Source organism: Dryas octopetala, chromosome 9 (genome assembly GCF_963921425.1).
Source record: "Dryas octopetala chromosome 9, drDryOcto1.1, whole genome shotgun sequence".
NCBI lineage: Eukaryota > Viridiplantae > Streptophyta > Magnoliopsida > Rosales > Rosaceae > Dryas > Dryas octopetala.
The window spans coordinates 7,865,003-7,888,397 of NC_141374.1; the positions used below are offsets into that span (position 1 = coordinate 7,865,003).

Sequence of the window (23,395 nt, forward strand, 5' to 3'; positions counted from 1 at the left end):
AATGTTTGATGTATTTTAAATATCTTTAGTCTTAACTTATTAAGTCTTTTAAAACACATTGTCAATATTTTTTGTGGCTTGCTTGTAAGGAAACTGATCATTAGGAGAGTGGCTGGTCAAAAGAATTGGGTAGGAAGGTAAGGGTGGACTATCAAGGTTTTGAGGAAACCTAATAGATGGGTTGGTGAAAGGCAGTGGTTTTGTATTATAACTTTGATGTGGTTTGTTGTAGAGATATGATAAGGTCTTGAAGAACACCATAGAAGAGATCAAGATTATTTAGATGATTTTTATTTGGACTTTATTCTCCTAATTTTGGTTTTTCCTTCTTATGTTGCAGCTTTATTCTCTTGAATGGATTTCATTGGTGTTCTTTTATGCTTTAAGTTTTATTGGAATTTTAGGTCATGTTCTTCAGTTGAGTTCTTTGGTCGTTGATTCATGTTCTTCAGCTTTATTCTCTTGATGAAAGTTTTCTTTCTCATCAAAAACATATACTTTAATTTTTACTGTCCTCTTTGTTAATTGTTTGGAGTGTTCCTCTTTTTGGTGAAACTTCTTGTTCATTCCCTGGTATTTCTTTGAACAAGTACACACGCTCATTTCTTGGTTTAGGTCTTGTTTTCTTTCTTACTTCTGTATGAAAATATTTACTGTTTATTTATGTTGCCTAACAAAATAATTTGTGTGCGTAAGTTAAATATTTTGTGTTCTTTCTTTTAAGAAAAAACAGATAAACACTTTTTGTTGTCTTTTAGCAAGTGGTTATAATTATTTGAAGCTCAAAAACCTACTGTTACACTAGTTGGCCATTTAGTTTAGCTGTTTCACTAATGATTTTGTCTTGTGGAATATGCCAGATGGTTCCACTGTTTAATGTGTCCTTAAGTGGAATTGGGTTCAGTTTGCATGGAAGAACCGACTACATGAATTCCACTGTGAACTTCTCTTTGGCTGCTAGATCATATAATGATAAGTATGAAATTTGGGAGCCTTTTGTTGAGCCAGTTGACGGATTCTTAAGGTAATGTATTGTTACTGTTTTACTGTGTCTAAATTTAACAAATTATCTGGAAACTTATGGATGCATATTTGGAACAGTACTTTGTATCTAAGAGTTTGACCAGTTCCCAAGATCCTTTTTTGGTTTAAATAAGAAACAAAATTATTAAAACAACATCAGAGTACAAAAGATAGAGATAGTGGACAAGATATCCACCTTCATTTACAAAAGAACAATTCACCCTACAAACGTTACTCACATTAAAGATTAAAAAAAAACACATATAGCAACTCTAGCAGAAACTACAACTCCGGCAAAACCCAAAATAACCCTATCCAACTGCAGCTCTCCAATTAAAAAAAATGACCGATACTGGCAACTCTCTAAATAATGGTGAAACTGAAGACCATAAGGATGCCCAAAACCTAACTTTATCGCAAGAGGACTCCAGGTCATCCCCCTTAAATTCTTCAAATTCTTCTATTTCTTCTATTTCTCTCCAACCAAATCACCCACAACACTGCCAACATTCTACAAGACTACAGCACATTTGCCTTCCTACCCCTCCTCCCGAACGTGAGATGTTGTTCAAAAAAAAAAAAAAAAACAAAGAAACTGACCATGGAATAACCCAGCTGATACCAGCAGCTCCAAACAAACTAGCATTTCCCAAGATCCTCTTATATATATATATATATATATAGAGAGAGAGAGAGAGAGAGAGAGAGAGAGAGATCTTCTCGGGGAGGGGGGGGGGGGGGGGGGTTGACGTGCGTACATGTGATTGTAAATGTAAATGTGATTGTGTTTGATTCAAATTTTTACATTTAAATCATATTTAGTTCATTACCTAATTTATAGATACATACAGGTACCAATATGATCTCAATGCTCCAGGTGCAGCCTCTCAGTTACGTCTTACCTCTACTAGGGAGCTGAACATGAACGTTACTCTGTCTAATGCAAATATGATTATTCAAGCTTATGCAAGTTGGAACAGTCTTATTAGCGTGCATGAATATCATAAAAAAAAAGTATTTTTTTTTTCTCGTTCCATCAATAATATCTTGGACATTTATTTATTTTCCATTCTTCATTAATTGGTTTTTGCTTACATTTCTACCTTTTCTTGTCTTTTCTTTTTCTTTTTCTCTTTTCACATGAGATTGAATAGGAAGCATTCTCTCCAACAGATGGTGGAGTATCTGTTATTGACATCCATCATAGGAGAAACTACTATATAATCCCACAAAACAAACTTGGTCAGGATATCTTTATTCGAGCTACTGAGTTAAGGGGACTCACAAACATAATTAAGATGCCATCTGGGGATATGAGGCCTTTAAAAGTTCCTGTTTCTAAGAATATGTTGGACTCTCATTTGAAGGGAAAACTCTTCCGTGAAGTTAGAAAAATGGTGACTTTTATCATTGCGGATGGGCAGGTATGCCCTCATTCATCATCTGGAGCCAATTGCTTATAATTCCTGAAAATCTTCTATTTCTTTTCTATGATGTGAAGAATGTCTGAATTTTTGGCAATTGTTTACATGTGTGTGTTGCACAAAGATGGTTTCCCATGTCTTGCTTGACCACTTAAATCTACTTGCAATGCAGTTCCCACGGGTTAGAGGGTTAACATCTCCCCAGTATACCTTAGCAATCCGTCTCAGTCCTGACCAAAGTCTCCCAGGTGAATCACTGATCCACCAACAAAGTGCACGCACCTGCGGAAGCAGCTCAGACCCCTTGTCTTCGGAGCTTGAGTTGGTCATTTGGAATGAAATATTTTTCTTTAAAGTTGATGCTCCAGTACGTAGACTATTTTTCTGAACATTCTTTTCCCAGTTAGATAACTGCTCTGTTTTGCTTGGGTGAGATCCTTGCACATTGATTTTCACATCTCTAATTGCCCAAAATTTAATTTGATTAAGAAATGACCATCAAACTCAACAGTTTCTGGTTTTTTTTTTTTTTTTTTTTTTTTTTTTTTTTTTTTTTTTTGTATTTGATTTTTATACTTGTTAAGTACAAGGCTTCATCCTCTTCGTCACTTTTGCAAAGAAGTTTTGTGAAGCAATTTTTTGCTTAAAATGTAATTTTAAATAACAAATGCCTTTTTCTTTGTGTTTCTTAGACAAGTCATGACAATCTTCTAGGCTGTCACATGATAGATACCAATGCGGATTGTTGTTAAAGTAATGAAAATATAGTGCCTACTAATTTGTACCATCTGAATTTAGCATGTTATATCTGATTTGTTTTTCATAAGATGAGTCTTGTGCTTGTGTTTTCTTTTATCTATCTTTCCAAAAATTGATGAGTACACTTTTCTCTGTCTGGTTATTTCACAATATTTATTCCTTTTATTTATATTAGAGATTTTTTGTTTGGAGACCGTTGGTACATAAAGCAGTCTTTTTCTTAGTGATAACATTTTACTGTCATTTTCTCTGGTCCCACTTAGTGACCATGTCAAGCTATTCTATTAAAATTTGTGCAGGATTACTACTCGGTTGAATTAATTGTGACGGACATTGGGAAAGGTACCTTTTTATTTTTTCCATATTTTATTTTTTATTTTTCAAGTCGATACAAAATAGGCAATAAACTCTTGAAATTATTATTGCAGCTGCACACAATATCTATATTGTAAAGAGAACTATCTTTGTTAATTCTCATATAAAAAATGTCAATTGTACCCTTATTACTCTACATATTTAGTAGTTAATTTAAAATTAAGGATAGTATTGGTAATTACATTGCCCACATACTTCGTATTCTCTCTTCGTACGTAATGTCACTGACTACTGGAACCTCTGTTGTATTTCACATGCATCGGGTGTGTGTAATGTTTCTAGTATCTATGAAGATAATTCTATATTTAGCATGAGTATTGAATTATGTTATGCTAACTCTAACATTTAAATTGTTTATTATATTGTCCTTGTTTTCTACTTCCCCCCCTCTGTGTTTGGTATCACTAATCGACTTACCATGGTGGGAAAACTACTGCAGTTAGCATCATCAATTGATCATTGTACATTTAGTCATTGCATCAGGTATGCTAATGGAATTGTCATCTGTAGCCAATACCATGTGCAAGCTAGATATGCTTTGCTTTGTTGGTTATACAGTGCAGCTGGATGGATAGATTGTTTTAATAGATAAACTCTAACCTCAGAAGTCTGTCTTTTTGCATTTACTTAATTTCCCAGCACCCCTAAAATTCAAAGTCACTATCATGGATAACTGATAGGACAAGGAAGAAGCCAAGCTTCAACAATCAGAAATCACTGCCCTTACCAGGCAGGACCACCACTCCCAACCTGAACATCCAGAATAGCCTGCTTAAAGGCAAAAGCATCAGCGGCAGAAAATTTCCTGCTCTTAGGCTCAGAACCAGCCACCTGGCTAACCACATGAGAATCACCAGAACTATCAGCATCAGCTTCCATATCCTTTAAAGATAAACCATCTGGAGATTCATGACTAAAATGCACTGGAGCCTTCAACTTTGGGGGATTTCCACTCTCAATGCCTTTCATATTGAAAGAAAAACCTCCAAGATTCTCCTCCAAAAAATCCAGTGTCCTAACCTGCAGACCATTTGATCTAGCAGTGATAGCTTTCTGCTTGGTAGGCTTACTCTTCGAATTATTCTCCATCTTTGACCTATTTGTAGGAGTCTCAGAAGCAGAAGAAGCTCCACCAGTAACAACTTTGCTATTAGAAATGTCATCCAAAGCCTTCCTATCAGCTCCATTCCTCATACCATAAGCCCCTTTATCCACCATAGACTCACCAACCTTGTTTTCAGCAACAACTTTTTTCCCATAGGGCTTCCCACCCCTACCCTTCACAGTGTCTTGCAACCTTCGAAGATTGATGCTCCCCTCCTTGGGAATTCTTGGAAGAGGCCTCACCAGACTTGTATTAAGGTCTTGGGCTTTCTTATTACTAGCCCCACAATCTTGCACAGAGCTTTTTCCAGCAATAGCATCACGCTTTTGAGAACTCATAACCCCATTGCTCTCTTGAGCTCGAGCATTAAGGGAACCACTAGCCCTCCCATTCTTATTCCCTTTTCTCGCATAGCTCACAACTTTCCAAGGGCCAGCCTTAGAAGTTGGAGGAATCTCTCCAAACACCGTAGCAGGAGGAGGAACCTGCTCCAAGCTCACATCAGCCTCTGTTTCCTTAGACTCATCACCCAGAGAAACCTGCCCCAAAATTTCAACAATATCCATATCAGGATTAGCTCTAGCATGCAATAGGACACTGCTTCCTATTGTGCCCAAAACAACCATACCTAAAGCAAATCGAGTGAAGACCCTCATATGCCAAGCTATAGCAATCATCCTCTATCTCAATACAAGATTTCAGAGGCTTAGGTAGATCAACCTCAACACACACCCTTGCATATTTGGCTCGAGATTGAGCCATAGTATGCATCTCCACTTTGTAAGTAGTACCAATCAGATCCCCAATCCTAGTCACAGCCTCAACATTAAACCACTCCACATGGAGACTAAACACTCTCACCCACACAGTAGTACGAAGGATCTTATCCTCATTAGGCTTGAACTTAGTCCTCCACCTCTGCATAACCAGATACTGCCCCATAATCACCCAAGATCCTCCACTCAACACAGTGCGTATATCCTCCTCAAGAGTAAACCGAACAATATAGTAACCATTATCCAGGTCGATCATTTGAAACAGACCTTTCAACATACTTCAATTTCAGACGCACAAGACAGAAGTGATAGGCATGATTCTTACCAAGCAGCTTGACAATGATCGAAGTCCTCCATGGTAGGTACAAGTGTTCCTTGACTCGCTCAGAGAACACGATCCGAGGCCCTCTCGCACCTTCAGTGACCACAAAATCACCATCCTCAATTGCAAACTTACTCTGAGCCAAGCCACTGAGCTCCGATTTCGCAAAAGAATCAGAACTCATCAACTTGTCTTGGAAACTCATCGGAGAAGAAGAGATCTCCGATTGAGTTGGCGGATCAACCACTGCCTTCCCATCAACATCGACAACCACATCACCAGCCAGAACCACCACCTCAGAGGTGTGGACCCTCTTAGAACCAACATGATCGGGCTCACCGCTGCTCTCCAATGGCCGGAGAGCAGAAAAAACGAACATCGGAGAAGTTCCTGCCACTGTGAGAAGCCTTTAACTAACGAATTCAGCGAAGAAGCAAGAAAACTTTGGGCACGTTCGGCGCGTTCGGCGCGTTCGGCGCGTTCTCTAACTTAGAGATTCTGTTTATACTAGTCTTTACTATATTTGATGTGCAGCTTGCTTAGTTTTCTTCTGTAAGTTTCAGTTTTGTTGCACTTCTGTGTTCATATGAATAAAAAAAAACTATAAATATTAAATACTTAAGAAAAATATCCGTTATTTTTCCTCTGTATATCAAACTCTCTCGTTTTGGCTACATGCATTTCACTTTTGATGTTTATTTTACAGGCGTCCCTCTTGGATTCTTTTCTGCCCCTTTAAAGCAGATTGCAGGGAACATCCATGATAGTTCAAATCCAGATGATGAAGCGAACAAATTGACCTGGGTTGAATTGTCCTCAGGAGATTCCATGGTAAAGTTCTCTATTATATTTGAGCGTATCTTTTTTTCTTGTTGGATGTCGTTTATATGGCCGACCACATAGTCCTGCTTCCTTTAAGGTATCAAGCATTCACTAACAAGTTTATTTTTCAACCTTAATAATGCTTATGTCAAATGTGCTTCAGGGTAATAACCATAAAAAGCCATGTGGGCGAATTAGATGTGCTGTGCTCTTGTCACCAAGATCCGAAGCTGTGATAAGTGATCAATCTGATGGCAGTAACAGAAAATCTGGATTTATTCAGATCAGTCCAAGCAGAGAAGGGCCTTGGACTACTGTGAGGCTGAACTATGCTGCACCGGCTGCTTGTTGGCGGTTAGGCAATGATGTTGTTGCCAGTGAAGTACGTGTGAAGGATGGCAATAGATATGTGAATATTAGGTCTCTTGCTTCGGTGCGTAACAGTACAGATTTTGCACTTGATTTGTGCCTTGTATCGAAAGTTTCCATGGAAGATATGAGGTCAACAAGCAATGCAAGCACTCCTGAGGCTTTACGAACTCGTAGTAACAAAGTTCAGACAGATGAGTTCCTTGAAACTGAAGAGTACAGCCCAAGCACTGGCTGGATTGGCTACATGGTTCAACCCAGCTATGATATCTTTGAAAGTGGAGGATCCCATCAGGTATGATATTAGTATAAGTTGTTTGTGGCATGTGTTGGTAATGGTCATGTAGTGTGATTTAGTCACAGTCGTTTCTTCTATTCTGCCTTTCGTCATATGGATTCTTCTTTCCATTTCCATCCAAACATTCCAAGTAGAAGCCAGAATTGCACATCTCCAAAGTGTAAAGTGCCTTGCAAAGAGTCCTTGGTCAACAAAGAGTGACAGTTTCTTGGTCAAACCCACTCCACTCTAAACACATGCAGCAACCTACTTGAAATGTGCGAAATGGAGGGGCAGTGCAGAAATATATGGTCAACTGTCTCCCCTGCATCTTTGCACCAAACACACAAATGTGGAGATAAGGAAGCATAGGGTCTTCTTCCCGCAAAGGGTCAACTCAGGAAAGACTGAATATACTGAGAAAATAAAGATCGGAAAGAAGAATTTCCATACATAATTTCTTCCCAATCCTGAGAGATAGATCTCCATGGGTAACAAAAGGAGCCTCCTTCCACAACTTGAGAGTCTCAACCCGTTAGAATTCATTCCAAGCTTGCCCCTAATGATAGAATACCCCAAGGAGTCATGTTCTTGAGGAAAGCTCCACGACCATTTATCCGACAATTTCTATTCCTTTTGGATTTGAATAAAGTTCCAGTAGGTAACCCTCTTCTATCTTTTGATCTCACACAGTATCTCAACTTATTAGGTGGGTCTTCCTCCCTCATCACAACCCTCCTAAAGAAGGTCTCACCTCCTTTTCTTTATACCCGTAGCCATTTGACTATGAAAAATCGAAAAGTCAATTTGTACCAAGTTACCAAATATCTCCTTTGCAGTGAGAAAACATTGTCATTTGCAAATTGTAGGTGTAGAACTTGTGTGGAAGAAACCTAAGATTATCAAGTTACTCTCTCAAGGTCTTATAACCAACCTACTCAAGACAAAAACTACTAATGTGAAAGGAAACGGGTAAAGAAAACCTCCTTGTCTAATCACCCTGAAAACTCCAAATCTCCCTCTTGGCCTTGTATGAATTATTGCTGAAAAATTTACCGAGTCCAAACATCCATGAATTCATGAGCCTCACCTCTTCCGAAAATTAAAACATGATCTAAGAACTCCCAACTAAAACGGTAATATGTCTTTTTTTTTCTTTTTTTTTGAGATATAACTTAATTACCACTCCTCTCTTATTTGTCCTTGATATTCTTTGATCACTTCATTTGCAAATTCTGGAATTTGTCTTACCTTAACGAGAGTACCTTGGGACTGAGAGACCCCAAGCAAACTCTCTCTTGATCCCGAGGACAGGACATTTACAAAGAACTTATATAGACATAGTAATTGAGGATCAATAGTTCTAAATTTTCAATGACTAGAGCTTTTGGGAATTAAGCAAATATATGTTTTATTTGTAGAAGATTCAAAATTCCCCTATTAAAAAATTCATGCAAGATTAGGTCTTTTACCACTTTTCAACAATCCTGAAAAACAATCATTTTCATCCCGAAAGACTTTTCTCTATGCAATCAAAACCCCCAAGAATTTCCTCTTTGAGAATCAAACCTTCAAAATTGCTCCTCAAGTCACATAACTAATTTCTTGCTAATATTCCTCTGCCTTTCCAACTAATCAATTCGCTTTTTTCTATTTGAGATGGCACTCTTAACCACCCCAACATCAGCAAACACTTCTTTGTTTCAGACTTCCAGCTTCTGTTTCACCCCTCAAATTATTAATAAACTTAAAACCTTGCTGTCCCTTTACTAAAATTTCCTCCCATCACTGCTTGAATGTATCCCTGAACAACCTCCTGTGTTGCAACCACTTATGGGGATGGAATCAGAAACACTTGGGCTGTGGTGTGACACTATTCATACCATGGCCTCTTGACTAACACTAGAGTAACCCTTTTCCCACGATGGAGAAAACAGAAACCTGTCAAATCCAGAATGGACCAACCTATCCCAAAATCTTGGTTGAAAGAGAGGGGGGTATTTCTTTACGAATACATGTGCAATTCACTTGGTTTGGGATGGGCAGGATGAATTATGGGACATAATAAAATTTTGGTATTCACTGTGGGTATTGATTTCTTCAGAATTTAGGGACTTTTCATTTTTGGGTATTTTGATTAATTGGAAGGCTGCAGTGTGTTAATTTTCCTAGGTGTTAAGCCTTTTGTTTTGGCTGGTCATGCTTGTAATATTCTGGTTGGCTTGTACTGTCTGGATTTTTTTTCAATCTGTATTGTTGTTGTATGTATTGAAGTGGATCTCTTTTCCACTGCTATGTAATATATAGATGATTCTTTCCTACCAAAAAGCTAACCCAACTGCTTGTGCATGGCAATAAAACTTTCGTTTCTCAAAAAATAAAAAAATTATATATATTATTGAAGGAACTGTTAACTCCTTTATGATCCTTGGCTTTATTAGGCAAGTTTGAATATTAATTCTGGATCTCTTAGCTTGTTTCTGATTACTATCAATAATGCAGGCAATTCGTGCAGTTGAGTTGCCACCAGGCTGGGAATGGGTTGATGATTGGCATTTGGATATGACATCTGTTGACACTGATGACGGTTGGGCTTATGCTCCAGATGTTGAAAGTTTAAAATGGCCCGAGTCATCTGATCCCCTAAGGTTTGTAAACTATGCGAGGCAAAGGAGATGGATCCGGAATAGGAAACAAAATATTATAGATCAGGATATATATGTAGGAACTTTGAAACCTGGAGATAGCATACCCCTTCCTCTGTCTGGGTTAACACAACCTGGAATGTATGTCTTGCGTTTAAGGCCCTCCAACCTCAGCTATCCTGATGAATATTCTTGGAGTTCAGTGGTGGATGGGTCTGAACAACCTGAGGATTCTGTTAAGCCAAAATCATCTTCCGAGATAAGTGTGTCGTCTCTGACCGAGACAGATGAACTGTTGTATTGCACCCAGACTAGTGGTACTTCGTCCAGTGGTTCCCGAAAATTGTGGTTTTGTATGAGTGTGCAAGCAACAGAAATTGCAAAAGACATCCGTTCTGATCCCATCCAGGATTGGAATCTTGTCATCAAGTCCCCGCTATCTATCTCCAATTTTCTTCCCCTTGCAGCTGAATTTTCTGTTCTTGAGATGCAAGCAAGTGGTAATTTTGTTGACTGCTCCAGAGGAGTATTTTTTCCAGGAAAGACTGTGAATGTTTATAATGCTGACATAAGAAACCCTTTGTTCTTCTCACTGCTTCCACAAAGAGGATGGCTGCCCATACATGTAAGCCTTTAATGCCAATCTGTCCTTGTTCTTTTACAACTATGCTGCTATCTTTTTTGGCATATAATGTTTGTCAAATATGATTCTTTCATTTATTTCTTGTACAGGAAGCTGTTCTTTTATCCCATCCTCATGAAGTTCCAGCAAAAGCCATAAGTTTGAGAAGTTCGATATCTGGAAGGTCAAAATATATAATGCATAAATTATATTGAATCTATTAGCTCGTTTGTACATATGTAGAAGTACATTTCTTTTTAGTCTGATCTCCATAGTTATTGTTTCTGCAGGATTATTCAAATCATTCTTGAACAGAATTCTGACAGAGAAAGACCACTTCAAGCTAAGATCATTAGACTCTATGCTCCTTATTGGTTTTCAATTGCCAGGTGCCCCCCTCTCACTTTTAGGCTTCTAGATGTAAAAGGAAAGAAACATACACGAAAGGTTGGTGGTCCCTTTCAGTCTAAAAAGAACAGTGACGTTATCCTGGAGGAAATAACTGAAGAGGAAATATTTGAAGGTCATACAATTGCTTCAGCTTTGAACTTTAAATTGTTGGGCCTCGCAGTGTCGATTGATCAATCTGGCAAGGAGCAGTTTGGACCTGTTAAAGATCTTTCTCCCCTTGGTGACTTGGTAGATGTCAATATTTATAAAATGCCATTCTATTGGTAACAAAGTAATGTTAAGATTTTCTCTTTCCTTATTTTTAGGATGGGTCATTGGATCTCCATGCTTATGATGGTGAAGGCAATTGCATGCAGCTTTTTATTACAGCGAAACCATGCTTATATCAATCTGTTCCCACAAAGGTACATATAAACATGAGAGATTTTGTAAATCCTAATATCTATACTATTATAAAGCCCGAATTTTTTGGCTTTAGCGTATCTTTTGAAAATCTGAAAATGCCTGTTTTTTAAAAAGAAAATTGTAAAAAGAACACAATTTTATTTGAGAGGGTAAAATGTTAAAACAAAAGTTAAGAAAAAAGAGAAACTGCTGTAGTAACCAGCTCTTTGTGGTAACAAACTCTTATCTCTTTATAAAACTGACTTTTGTTTCCTTAATTTAACTACTTTAATTATTTTATTTATCAATTTAATTTTAAATTTTATTTAAAATGGCCTATTAATGCATGTGTCAAGACGCTAGTTAGTTATTGACTCTTTTTCCACTTTTCAGGTAATATCTGTCCGACCATTTATGACTTTTACAAACAGGCTTGGTCAGGACATATATATCAAGTTAGGTAGTGAGGATGAACCAAAGGTCCTTCATGCATCTGATTCAAGAATCTGTTTTGTATACCGTGAATCAGATGGACCTAATAAACTTCAGGTTAGTGGAGTGTCTGTTCTTGTATTACTACATACACATTTCTATTACTCATCCTTTGTATCTTTAGTTGTAGAGGTGGCAAACCTTTAGGCATAACTTCAAAATATTATGCCCATTGTTTAGAATAGGTAACAAATGAGGTACATCAATCATAACTCTAAAAGTGTTAGAATGGAGTACAACCTAATAGCAAATGGAAACTAATAACGACCAACTCACTATTTTTTTAAAAAGGAAAGAAATTTTATTGTTCTTTATAAAAATGATACAATAACTGTGGACAAGTAGTCCACATCATAAATACAACACTTTTCTACTGGCAGGAAAGGAAACAAGCCAATGTAGAACAGTAAGGGAAGGATATTAATTAAAGGAAACTTGGATGAAAATTAGATTGCTGGAACCCTCTGATAGTAACTATGAATCACTCCCAGTTAAGAACAAGGCCTCACACCTTGGAATTGTGAATCACTCACAAGAACTAAGTAATTTTCGGAGTACTGTTCATCCCCACTTAATGACAGACTTACATGACTTATATAGATGTAAAACCATGACTCTTAGACTCCCTTAACTTTCTAGAATACATAACTTTATTATCAGTTTTAATGACTTCTTGGATATTCAAGAAGACAGCAGATATCCAAGCATTAATGACCTCTAGACTTGAGACTCCTTTTAAACCCGTAAGCATTTATCTATGAAAATCTCTGGACTCCTCCGACATTGTCTGCAAAAATTTAGAAACTCTAACAGCAGATTCTGAATGTCCTTATTTTAACCCATGTGTTAAATTAAGAGAAGGCAAGTCCAGATTCGAGTCTGGTCTCGAATGGGTTTCTGGTGTAACTTAATTTAATGTTAAAGGGATTGTTAGAGAAAAAAAAATGTAATGTTATAACTTGTAGGGGGCGCGTGACCTTTGGCAATTCCTGTGGACTGAGAACCAAAAACTAAACGAAAGGCCAGATACCATTTATACAGGTTGGGTTGATGCCAACTGGTTCCTTATGTAGTCTACTTTGACAAATAGTGGAAAGTATGTAGAGATGAGAAAAATTACAATCTGCTTTACCTTGACTTTGTAAGAGCACGTGGTATGGTATTTTAAAAAACAATTTTCAGTGTGTTGCAATGGAAATGTTGGCATTACTGGTAAGTTTTATGTAGGAATAGTAAATCTGTGAGGTTCAATATAATACATCATTGTTTCTAAAATTGAATATAGGAATAATTGCAGCAAACGTACAAGCCTTCATTGTATGGTCTACTATGAAGTTCAAGATTTCTTGTATGTGCTTTTTGTGGAATTGAAGTCTTCATTCATGACTGTATAGGGGATAAAATGGAAAACTTAAAACTATCAAGGGTACCTTAAAATCTTATTTGTTTTATGATCAATGACATTAGTTGAGTAAGCAAATGTAACTTTACAACAATCAACAATCATGCTGGCTTTACTTAATAGCCAGGCTTGGTATACTTTAGTTCCAATAAAAAACTTTTCATTTCCCTTCCAACTGTGAAGTTTGCATTCTGTCAGCTATTGTGAATTTTTCTTTTATTTTAGGTTTTGTTAACATTAAGATCCTGAATTTTTATCTTATGCACTTGGACAAATTTTAATACTTATCATTTTCTATTCCCATTTTAGGTTCGATTAGAAGACACCAACTGGTCATTTCCTATTCAAATTGTGAGAGAGGACACGATATCTCTTGTTTTGAGGAGGCCTAATGGTAGTCGGACATTTTTGAGAACAGAAATTCGAGGCTATGAGGAAGGTTCACGTTTCATTGTTGTATTCCGCCTTGGATCAACCAATGGTCCTGTCAGGTACTTATGCATGTATCTGTGTGTGTGTTTGTTTTGGATATATATAATATATATAGGACATGATTGAATAGATATGTGGTCTAATGATTTGAATCGTCCATTTTTTAGATCATTGTTCAAGGATTATCCCTACAAAAATATTAACAAAATTGGAACTCATTTAACCATTAGTGTTTGCAAGAAACACTGTGTTCATCTATTTGTTTGGTCATAGTTAGATGACTAAATGGTTTCTGATTTGTTTGAAATTTTGTAAGGATGATCCTTGAATGAGGACTCAACAAATGGAAGGTTTAGATTATTGGATTGCACTGGGTTGGACCCATTTATGATCCCATTTCTTCTTACCAAAATGTATCCCTCTTTAGAAGTTTTACATATTATATTTATTATATATGTGTATGTATGTATGGATATATATATATACATATATGTATATATATACATACAGTCTTTCTCTAGAGAGGATGTCCGTATTTTTCAAAATTTGTAGATGCTGATACAATGGCGACATAGGGTAGACAATGTGTCGACACGAAATTCCAAAACTTGCTGCAGCAAATTAGAACTTGTTGCAGCACATCTTAACTTGCTGTAGCACATCATCTGTGTCGACACACTATCTATCCTATGTCAACACTGTGTCGGTTCAAAATTTGCGAACATCCTCTTTAAAGAAAAATTATATATGTATATAAAGGGAGCTTCAAGTGTGGGATCCTATATTTATGGGATCCCAATGTGGGGTCTACTCCACATTGTATTTTAATGATCTGAACCGTCTATATTCAAAGGTCATCATTGCAAAAAATTAAGCAAATCGGAAACCATTAAGCTATCAAACTTTGATCAAATAAATAGACGAACAAAATATTTTCAATACACAGTTGAAATGGTAATCATTTAATCAACGGTCAAAGGGTTTCTGATTAACCTAATTTTTTGCAAGCATGGTCCTTCAATGGAGACAAAAAAAGTAGATGATTCTGATTATCAAAATACAATGTGGAGTAGGCCCCATGAGGGATCCCACTTTGCATTGTAGTTTGATGATTGGAGTTGTATGTTTTCTCAATCTCCATTCAAGGATCACCCCTGTGAAAAATTAGACAAATTGAAAACTATTAAGACATCTAATTGTCACGAACATAGTGATTTTGGTAAACACTTGAAATGAGACAATTTAATCAAATGGTTCGATTTTCGATTTGTCCAACTTTTTGGAAGGATGATCCTTGAATAGATTATAGACAGCTCCGATCATCGGACTACAATCCGGAGGGGATCCCACAAGGGGTCCCTTAAATGAGGGATCCCTCATTAGAAGGGGTTTGTATATGTATATACATATATATATTTGAGAGAGAGAGAGAGAGAGGATTAACCTGTCAAATATTTTCTTGAGCAGAATTGAGAATAGAACAGTCAGCAAAACAATTTGCTTTCGCCAGTCGGGGTTTGGTGAAGATGCTTGGGTTTCCCTAGGACCTCTTTCAACAACAAATTTTTCTTGGGAAGATCCATATGGACAAAGATTCGTAGAAGCTAAGGTTGACAGTGGCTTCACCACTGGGGCTTGGGAACTTGATTTGGAAAAAACGGGGACATGCTCGTCAGAGGAGGAACTAGGATTGCAATTTCATGTTGTGGAAATTGGTGATATCAAGGTAGCGAGGTTCACAGACACCAGAGCTTCAGAGACAAGTTTGCATGAAGAAATTAGGAGTCTGCAACTTGCTGGAAATTGGGGGCATTCTCACGTGCAGAACACGGTTCAGAATAATAGTGCCTCACCTGTTGAGCTTATAATTGAGTTTGGAGTTGTAGGGGTCTCTATTGTAGACCACAGACCAAAAGAGATCTCCTACTTGTATTTTGAGAGAGTCTTCGTATCATATTCGGCTGGTTATGATGGTGGGACAACAGGCCGGTAAGAGCATCACCTTCTTAAAGTCCAATAACATTTTTTTTTTTTTCCGGCCATCTTTTTCAATTTGATGTTATGTACAGTTCTGAAATTTCAACTTGTTTTTAGGAAATAAAAATATCAACTTTTTTCTTAAAATAAAATAAAAGATGAATTACATCCGATTAAGACTAGTATTGATAATTATATCTCATCAAAAAATAATTGATAACTTCATCACCTTACTGTACCATCTTACCATACTAGACACATCAAGGAGTAATAGAATGATTTGTTTTGCATGCCTAATTTGGACAAGGCATTTGATTATTAAGAATTGTATATTGACAGCATACAGAATCAGTTGGTTGAGTATCTCATCTGATTCTAACAAAATAATTACTTAGATAAAGGAAACATATATGAAAATAGATGCATATTCCTAAATATAAAATGTGGACACATCATTGCAGGTAAGAGTGGTTGCAACCTTTAATGGTGAGAACTGGCTGACAGTTAAAATCAGTGCAGTTAAAGTGACAGGTGTCTGAAACTTAGCTGCCTGAAGCTTGAGCTGTATAACCATTTGTATGTAGCAAAGAAGTAGGTCCTAATGACCTTATGGTATTCTCACGGTAGTTGGACTCAACCAGTCCTGGTGCTTCTTCAAAATGTCAATATAGGGCGGCATATTCCTTTTGGTTGGAAACAAACTGTGTGCTGCATGTAGCTGTTGTATTTCTAAAGAGGTTCTGTGGCCAGGAAGAACATCTTAACCGGTTTTTTTTTTGGCCAGTAACGGGTTCTTTCAATTAAAACAAAATAGGATTTGTGTCTGTGGCCTACTTTATAGGGATGAAAAATCTTAATTGACAAAAATTAATACATTTAAGAGAGAGGGAGAGAGAGAGAGAGAGAGAGAGAGAGAGATGAGACTGAGTTAAATGTGTTAACAAAGATACAGGTAACGATATTTATAAAATAACATTGCTTTTAAATTTTATTGGAATTGTTTGGATTTGGCGATACTGAAGACTTTTGAGCTTTTTTCTGCTTTCCCTCTCCTAACTCTGAATAGTCTGATAGATCTTTAGGATCAAAGCAAATTCCTTTTATGACTCAGCGTTTTCAGCTCCATCCCCACTCCAATATAGCTTTGTTTATTACATATGATGCTAACACCAAACGTTTGTTTTCCTTTCTGCCAGGTTCAAGCTCATACTGGGTCATATGCAGCTGGACAACCAGCTCCCTCTAACATTGATGCCAGTGCTGTTTGCTCCTGAGCCAAATTCTGACATGCATCATCCTGTGTTCAAGATGACTATAACAATGCGTAATGAAAATAGTGATGGCATCCAGGTCTACCCTTATATTTATATACGGGTAATGCTTTTAAACATGAAGCCTAAAATGTAAACCATTACATTGTAAGCATGAGAAGCAATTGCCTAAGCTCTAACCAAAATATATGATGACATGATAGGTGACTGAGAAGTGTTGGAGGCTTAATATTCATGAACCAATAATTTGGGCTTTGGTGGATTTGTACAATAATCTACAGTTAGATCGTGTGCCTCAAAGTTCTAGTGTCACAGAAGTTGATCCAGAGATACGCATAGAGTATGTGTCGCAACTTCTGCTTGTGTCTAGAAAATCTGCAATTTTTCAGTGGACTCGCATCATTATAATTCTAGTCTGCAGATGAAGTACTATTAAGTCTTTTTTTTTTTTTTTGGGTGGTTAAAGGCTAAAACAGTATATTGTAGAGTTGGGTTCTCAGATTTGTAGATATACTACAGTTGTAAATGTATGTGGTTCATATATTGAGTTTGTAACATTAGCCATATGAGAGTTGCATATAAGTTATATGATGCCAGATAAAAATGATTAAACAAAGATTTCACCCGGGTATTAAAGGTTTACTCAACTCAACTCTCTCTCTCTCTCTCTCTCTCTCTCTCTCTCTCTCTCTGTTTCCTCTACTTTTCTTAAAGAGTTTGTGACCTTTCATGCATCTATTTCAGCATTAAGCTGATCATGGTCCTAGTTTTTTGCAGTCTTCTTGTCAACTGTTGAGTTGTCCCAAACCTACTAAACACAGTATTCATTCTTTTGAATGCTTTTTGCAATAGCTTTACAGCTAGAATGAGAAGTGTTATTGTCATAGTTCTTCTATTTGTGCGACGTTGTAATTGGCATGCAGAACTTTGCTACTCTGTCTACAGATGGGGAAATTAAACTAACTTTTCCTCTGGCAGGACAGTAAATTTTTGTGATTGATTGGGGATGTAGTGATGTTTGTTTTTTTCTTTTCCTGTCTGGTCTTTCCAGCCTAATAGATGTTTCAGAAGTTAGGCTGAAGGTGTCATTGGAAACAGCACCAGCTCAGAGACCTCATGGGGTTCTAGGGGTGTGGAGCCCCCTACTATCAGCTGTTGGAAATGCATTCAAGATTCAGGTCAGCTATCTATCTTATTTGGTTGGCCAGATATATCTTATTTTTGTATATTGGAATCATTCTGCACTTCTATGTTTTGTGCTGTAATGGGAGGTTCTCCTGATCCGAATGCAATATTTCCATTCCAGTATTTTTTTCAATCTGTCCTCAAATTTTTCAAGTACTCTTATATTTACAGCAATATTTATGACCAAAATGATATGTAGACTTTGGGGCATATTTTCAAACGACCCTAGGAATGTAGTATTTATTCTTTAAGACCTTGTTTGGTGCTATAGATTGAATTGTATAGGTTAACTCACTAGATTCAAGGTATAATGTAGGCTAACTAATAAATTTTGTCCAAGTTGAAGGAAGAAGATGGGTTAGTATAAGAGGTTGATAATGATATCCCACCATTTTGTGGGGATTGGAAGGGATAAGTTTTTCTCCTGACTAATCCATCTTCTTCCTTCAACTTGGACTGAATCTTGAAGTTAGCCTCTATTTCTTCCTTCAGTATATGTTGCATTTAGAAAGTTAACCTATCCAATCCTAGACACCAAACGTGGCCATAATTTTGGTATAAGGATGCCTGCTTATATGACACTAATATCCCACTACTTCAGGTGCATCTGAGAAGGGTGATGCACAAAGACAGATTCATGAGAAGGAGTTCCATTGTTTCTGCCATTGGTAACCGTATTTGGAGAGATCTGATCCATAATCCCCTACATTTGTTATTTTCGGTCGATGTACTTGGTATGACAAGTTCAACTTTGGCTTCTCTTAGTAAAGGGTTTGCTGAGCTGTCAACTGATGGACAATTTCTGCAACTACGTTCAAAACAGGTAATTTTCTTCATATTAACTGGGAAAAGAAAAAACCAACAAAACTTTAGCCCTGCTATGTTATTATAGAAGGTTGATTTTAACAATGGTATCAGGTATCGTCAAGGAGAATTACTGGGGTGGGTGATGGAATTATTCAAGGTACAGAAGCATTTATGCAAGGTGTTGCTTTTGGGATGTCTGGAGTTGTGAAAAAGCCTGTGGAGAGTGCAAGAGAAAATGGCCTATTAGGACTTGTTCAAGGGCTTGGACGGGCTTTCCTAGGAGTTATCGTGCAACCAGTCAGTGGGGCATTGGACTTTTTCTCGTTGACTGTAGATGGAATTGGAGCAAGTTGTTCCAAATGCTTAGAGGTTTTCAATAGCAAGTCCACCTTCCAGAGAATTAGAAACCCTCGCGCTATCCGTGCTGATGGTGTACTGAGAGAGTATTGTGAGAGAGAAGCTGTTGGGCAGGTAATTTGTTACTGTTTTCACTTAATTCTATGCACAATATTGGACAATTTCTTGTTAGCGTGAGTGAAAGAGTTGCCTTTTATAATGAGGAAAATATCATTTGGGCTGATTATGTGTAATTACTTGTAACTGCTATACTTTCCTAATTTGTATTCCTTGTATTACCTCATCCTGTGGGGGAATAATAAATTATTAGCAAATTATTCCTCTACTACTACTTTCTACATTTCTAACTCAACTTAGCCAAAAAATTATGAACATGTGCTTAACTAAACTTCACAACAGAGGCTGCAATATTGGAAAATTTATGACGATCCCCAAAATAATCAGAATATGAAGAATGTACTCCACTTTCTGAGTTCTTTAACAGTCGACGGGTGTAAAAGGGTGACTTTAGTGATTAACGAAACTATTTTCCCCATTGTTACTGTGAGTCTGAGTGAGTAGGATCCAGAATCCATACAATATTTGGTGGCTAAAAATTCAGGATGAAGCTTTTCTGGTCTTTAGATAATTTTCATTCCAAACTTAAACTGACTCATTGTTGAAAAGCTTGAAATGCATGCATGTTGTATGAATCAAAAGTATCTGTTAATTTTCAGACTTTTCACTACAAAAGGTTGTGAGTATGATCTTAATGTACAGTTATTAATTTTTCTTTTTTTCTTTTTGGTCGTAGATGATTTTATACCTTGCAGAAGCACATCGGCAATTTGGTTGTACTGAAATATTCAAGGAGCCCTCAAAGTTTGCTTGGTCTGATTATTATGAAGAGCATTTTGTTGTGCCTTACCAACGGATTGTTTTAGTGACCAATAAGCGAGTCATGCTGCTTCAGGTTAGTAAAGCGATCTTGGCTATAGCCTATATGTACCTTTATTATAGATTACCAAATCCTTTGTTTGCTTGACATTCAATCTCTGTTTTCTTGCTTCCTAGTGTTTGGCTCTAGACAAAATGGATAAGAAGCGTTGCAAGATCATGTGGGACGTACCTTGGGAAGATCTTATGACTGTGGAGTTGGCAAAAGCAGGCTACAATCAGCCATCTCACTTGATCCTCCACCTCAAAAATTTTAGGAGATCAGAAAACTTTGTCCGGGTTATAAAGTGCAGTGTTGAAGAAGAATTAGAGAGAAGAGAACCCCAAGCTGTTAGGATCTGTTCCGTAGTACGTAAGATGTGGAAAGCATATCAGTATGACATGAAAAGCCTAGTTCTGAAGGTCAATACTGTACATAAATATTAACTTCTTGAGAGGGAGAATGTATAAAATTCTAATATGATTCTCCATTCTCAGGTTCCATCAAGCCAGAGACATGTGCATTTTGCCTGGTCTGAACTTGATGGGAGAGAACAACGTTCGCTGAACAAAGCTGTTACTAGGCTGAGAGACCTCCCATCAGACAGTTCTGCATTGGATGGTAGGAGATTTGTTAAACACAGTATAAACTTTTCAAAGATTTGGAGCAGCGAACAAGAATCCAGAGGTCGATGCACATTGTGCAGAAAGCAGGTAAAGTATTCAACTTGCTTTACTTGTTTCCATCCTTGGAATTTTTATTGTTTGCAGGAAGATTTCAAGATTTTAAATTCCTGCAGTGTAGATGAAACATTGTTTCTTATTTTTAGGTTGCGGAAGATGGTGGAATATGTAGCATTTGGAGACCCGTTTGTCCAAATGGGTAATTATGAGCATATTTTTTATTTTTTATTTTTTTCCTTAAGACCTTGTATGTACATTGCATTTTATTCTTTTTACTTATCAGTGACTAATGGCATCTGTCTATGCATTAATCATAGGGATTTATTTTAGTTGGACTAGGACTATTCTTGTGAATTTTCTCTTGCCACAACTTCATGTTCTGTGTTTTTTTTTTTTTTTTTTTTAATCTAGGATACTTTTTCACAGCCTTTTTTCCACTGTACACGAAGTTGATTAAGTTCAAGAAGCTTCCTTCAAATTCTCGATCAACTGAAAGGGACTGGAATATTGAAAAAAAATGTTATTGATGTTTTCTCTAACTGAGCTAAAGCTTTGATGGCTAGGGAATGGGAATGAATATATTTTGTGAATTTGGTGCACCTTTGTTTGCTTTGTAAGTTTTGGTGGTTTTGTTTATGATTTTCTTGTGGTTGTAGGTTGTATTTCCTTGCTTGTCAGCTTTGGTGTCCTTCTTGTTGTAGGTTGAGGGTAGTTTCTTTTGTGGACTTCTGGTCAGCTTTTGACTGTACACTTTTTTCCTATTAATACAAGTTTCTCATTTCCTATCCCAAAAAGAGAAAATTAAATCCACCCCCACCTCACTTTTTTGCCAATCAAATGAGAAAAGACAAGATAAGATAAAATGGTCATTTGTGGTTCTTTTTTTTTTCTTTTTCTTTTTTTAACCTTTTGTATAATGTGGATTAGAGACAAAAATTCCATGTCTCCAAAGTGGCGCCATTAAGATGATAAAATCTTTCCTTTTCCTTCTTTTTCAAGAAATTTTTGGGTTTTAATTTATATACATTTCAGTCTCCCAAAAGTATGCATTTAACCACTAGGTGCTGCTAACTTGTTCAGTATCATTGTGAATTTTAGCGTGGTTCATTTGTTTTTTCTCTTCTCAGGTATGTTTCCATCGGAGATATTGCTCACATTGGCAGCCATCCTCCAAACGTTGCTGCAGTTTACCGTAAGATTGACAGATTGTTTGCACTTCCAGTTGGATATGACCTGGTAAGAAATTCATAATCAATAGGAAAATTATAACCTAACTAAGCCAATTTCTGAGGATTATTAGGACTTCCAGGGCCTCTAGGTCATATCCTTTCTTGGCCTTACTCTAATATGGCATCTCTCTCAATATACTCCTGGAAAATGGAGAGAATTGGATTTCACTTGTCAATGCATGTATGAAAGTGGTGATTTCATGTGCCTTCATGCAAACTGCAGCTATTGCTGGTCAACATTATCCTCATCATTTTCTTCTCCTATGCCGGGTCATCTGTGGAATACTCTCGTCATTTGATTTGTTAACAACAATTTGAATGAAAGTAGGGGATGCTAGAAATGTGGTCATAAATCATCTATTCATTTTCAAACTACTTATAAACCTTCACGATCTGGATTGAGATTAAGTTTAATATAAAGTCTATTACTCCGGTCAGTGGTGACTACCTTTACATACAAAATTACTATGATGAGTTTTATGTGGCTTGAAGTTTTCTGATAAGCTTTATGGTTCTGTTATATAATTGTTAATGTATGGTGATGTGCAGGTATGGAGAAACTGCTTGGATGACTACGCAACACCAGTAACGATTTGGCATCCTCGGGCTCCAGATGGTTATGTATCTCCTGGCTGCATCGCTGTTGCCGGTTTTGTTGAGCCCGAATCTGATTTTGTGTACTGTATAGCTGAATCACTTGCTGAGGAGGCACAATTTGAAGAGCAAAAGGTTTGGTGTGCTCCAGATTCTTACCCATGGGCGTGTCACATTTATCAAGTCCACAGCGATGCTCTGCACTTTCTGGCTCTAAGACAAAGCAAGGAAGAATCTGACTGGAAACCCATGAGGGTTCTTGATGATCCTCTGCCTCTATTACAATCATTAAAAGAGCACTGAAATGTGGGTTTCTATTGTGAATTCCTTTCTCAATTTTTCTGGTTAGGAAAGGCTTACCCACTTGTCAAATTCTATCCTTGTACTGTATATGAGTGTATAGTGTATGTCTCTTCTCATAGTTCTTGTGGATGCAATTTGCATCAGAAAAGAGTGGTCCTAGAGAATGGTTCAGCATATGGGGAGCTTGTTTCACTATGAGTTCTGTCAGATTCATTTAAAGATAAATTTGAAACTTTATAATTGTATACCGGTCTGAATTATAAATTCAGCCAAATTCAATTTGGATATGTTGAATTTAATTGAATTGATTATTTTAATTTGTTAGAGCTTTGGGTTATATTAAAATTGGACATGTTCTTAGTAAGTTTACTCAATTCGCTCATTATTTCTTTTCGAACTCCAAAACTCAATTTCTTTGGCTGTAGTATTTCTT

General features: G+C 36.9%; 1 protein-coding gene across 2 annotated transcripts in view; it reads left to right on the plus strand.

Annotated features, from left to right (window-relative positions):
* Positions 1-23,326, plus strand: part of LOC147273613 (pleckstrin homology (PH) domain-containing protein) — a 51,265-nt gene extending 27,939 nt beyond the window's left edge. For both annotated transcript variants that reach the window (XM_086256363.1, XM_086256364.1), the window contains 25 exons: positions 861-1,024; positions 1,875-2,037; positions 2,178-2,447; positions 2,620-2,814; positions 3,506-3,548; positions 6,491-6,615; positions 6,770-7,270; positions 9,755-10,522; positions 10,630-10,703; positions 10,810-11,158; positions 11,236-11,334; positions 11,708-11,863; positions 13,518-13,699; positions 15,108-15,629; positions 16,814-16,991; positions 17,092-17,228; positions 17,940-18,066; positions 18,675-18,896; positions 18,992-19,351; positions 20,031-20,189; positions 20,291-20,575; positions 20,651-20,866; positions 20,983-21,035; positions 21,964-22,072; positions 22,615-23,326. In XM_086256363.1, coding sequence (XP_086112489.1) covers positions 861-1,024; positions 1,875-2,037; positions 2,178-2,447; positions 2,620-2,814; positions 3,506-3,548; positions 6,491-6,615; positions 6,770-7,270; positions 9,755-10,522; positions 10,630-10,703; positions 10,810-11,158; positions 11,236-11,334; positions 11,708-11,863; positions 13,518-13,699; positions 15,108-15,629; positions 16,814-16,991; positions 17,092-17,228; positions 17,940-18,066; positions 18,675-18,896; positions 18,992-19,351; positions 20,031-20,189; positions 20,291-20,575; positions 20,651-20,866; positions 20,983-21,035; positions 21,964-22,072; positions 22,615-22,962 — 5,805 coding nt within the window. In that variant the 3' untranslated portion in view covers positions 22,963-23,326. The remainder of the gene's footprint in view (positions 1-860; positions 1,025-1,874; positions 2,038-2,177; positions 2,448-2,619; positions 2,815-3,505; positions 3,549-6,490; positions 6,616-6,769; positions 7,271-9,754; positions 10,523-10,629; positions 10,704-10,809; positions 11,159-11,235; positions 11,335-11,707; positions 11,864-13,517; positions 13,700-15,107; positions 15,630-16,813; positions 16,992-17,091; positions 17,229-17,939; positions 18,067-18,674; positions 18,897-18,991; positions 19,352-20,030; positions 20,190-20,290; positions 20,576-20,650; positions 20,867-20,982; positions 21,036-21,963; positions 22,073-22,614) is intronic.
* Positions 23,327-23,395: the final 69 nt, after the last annotated feature.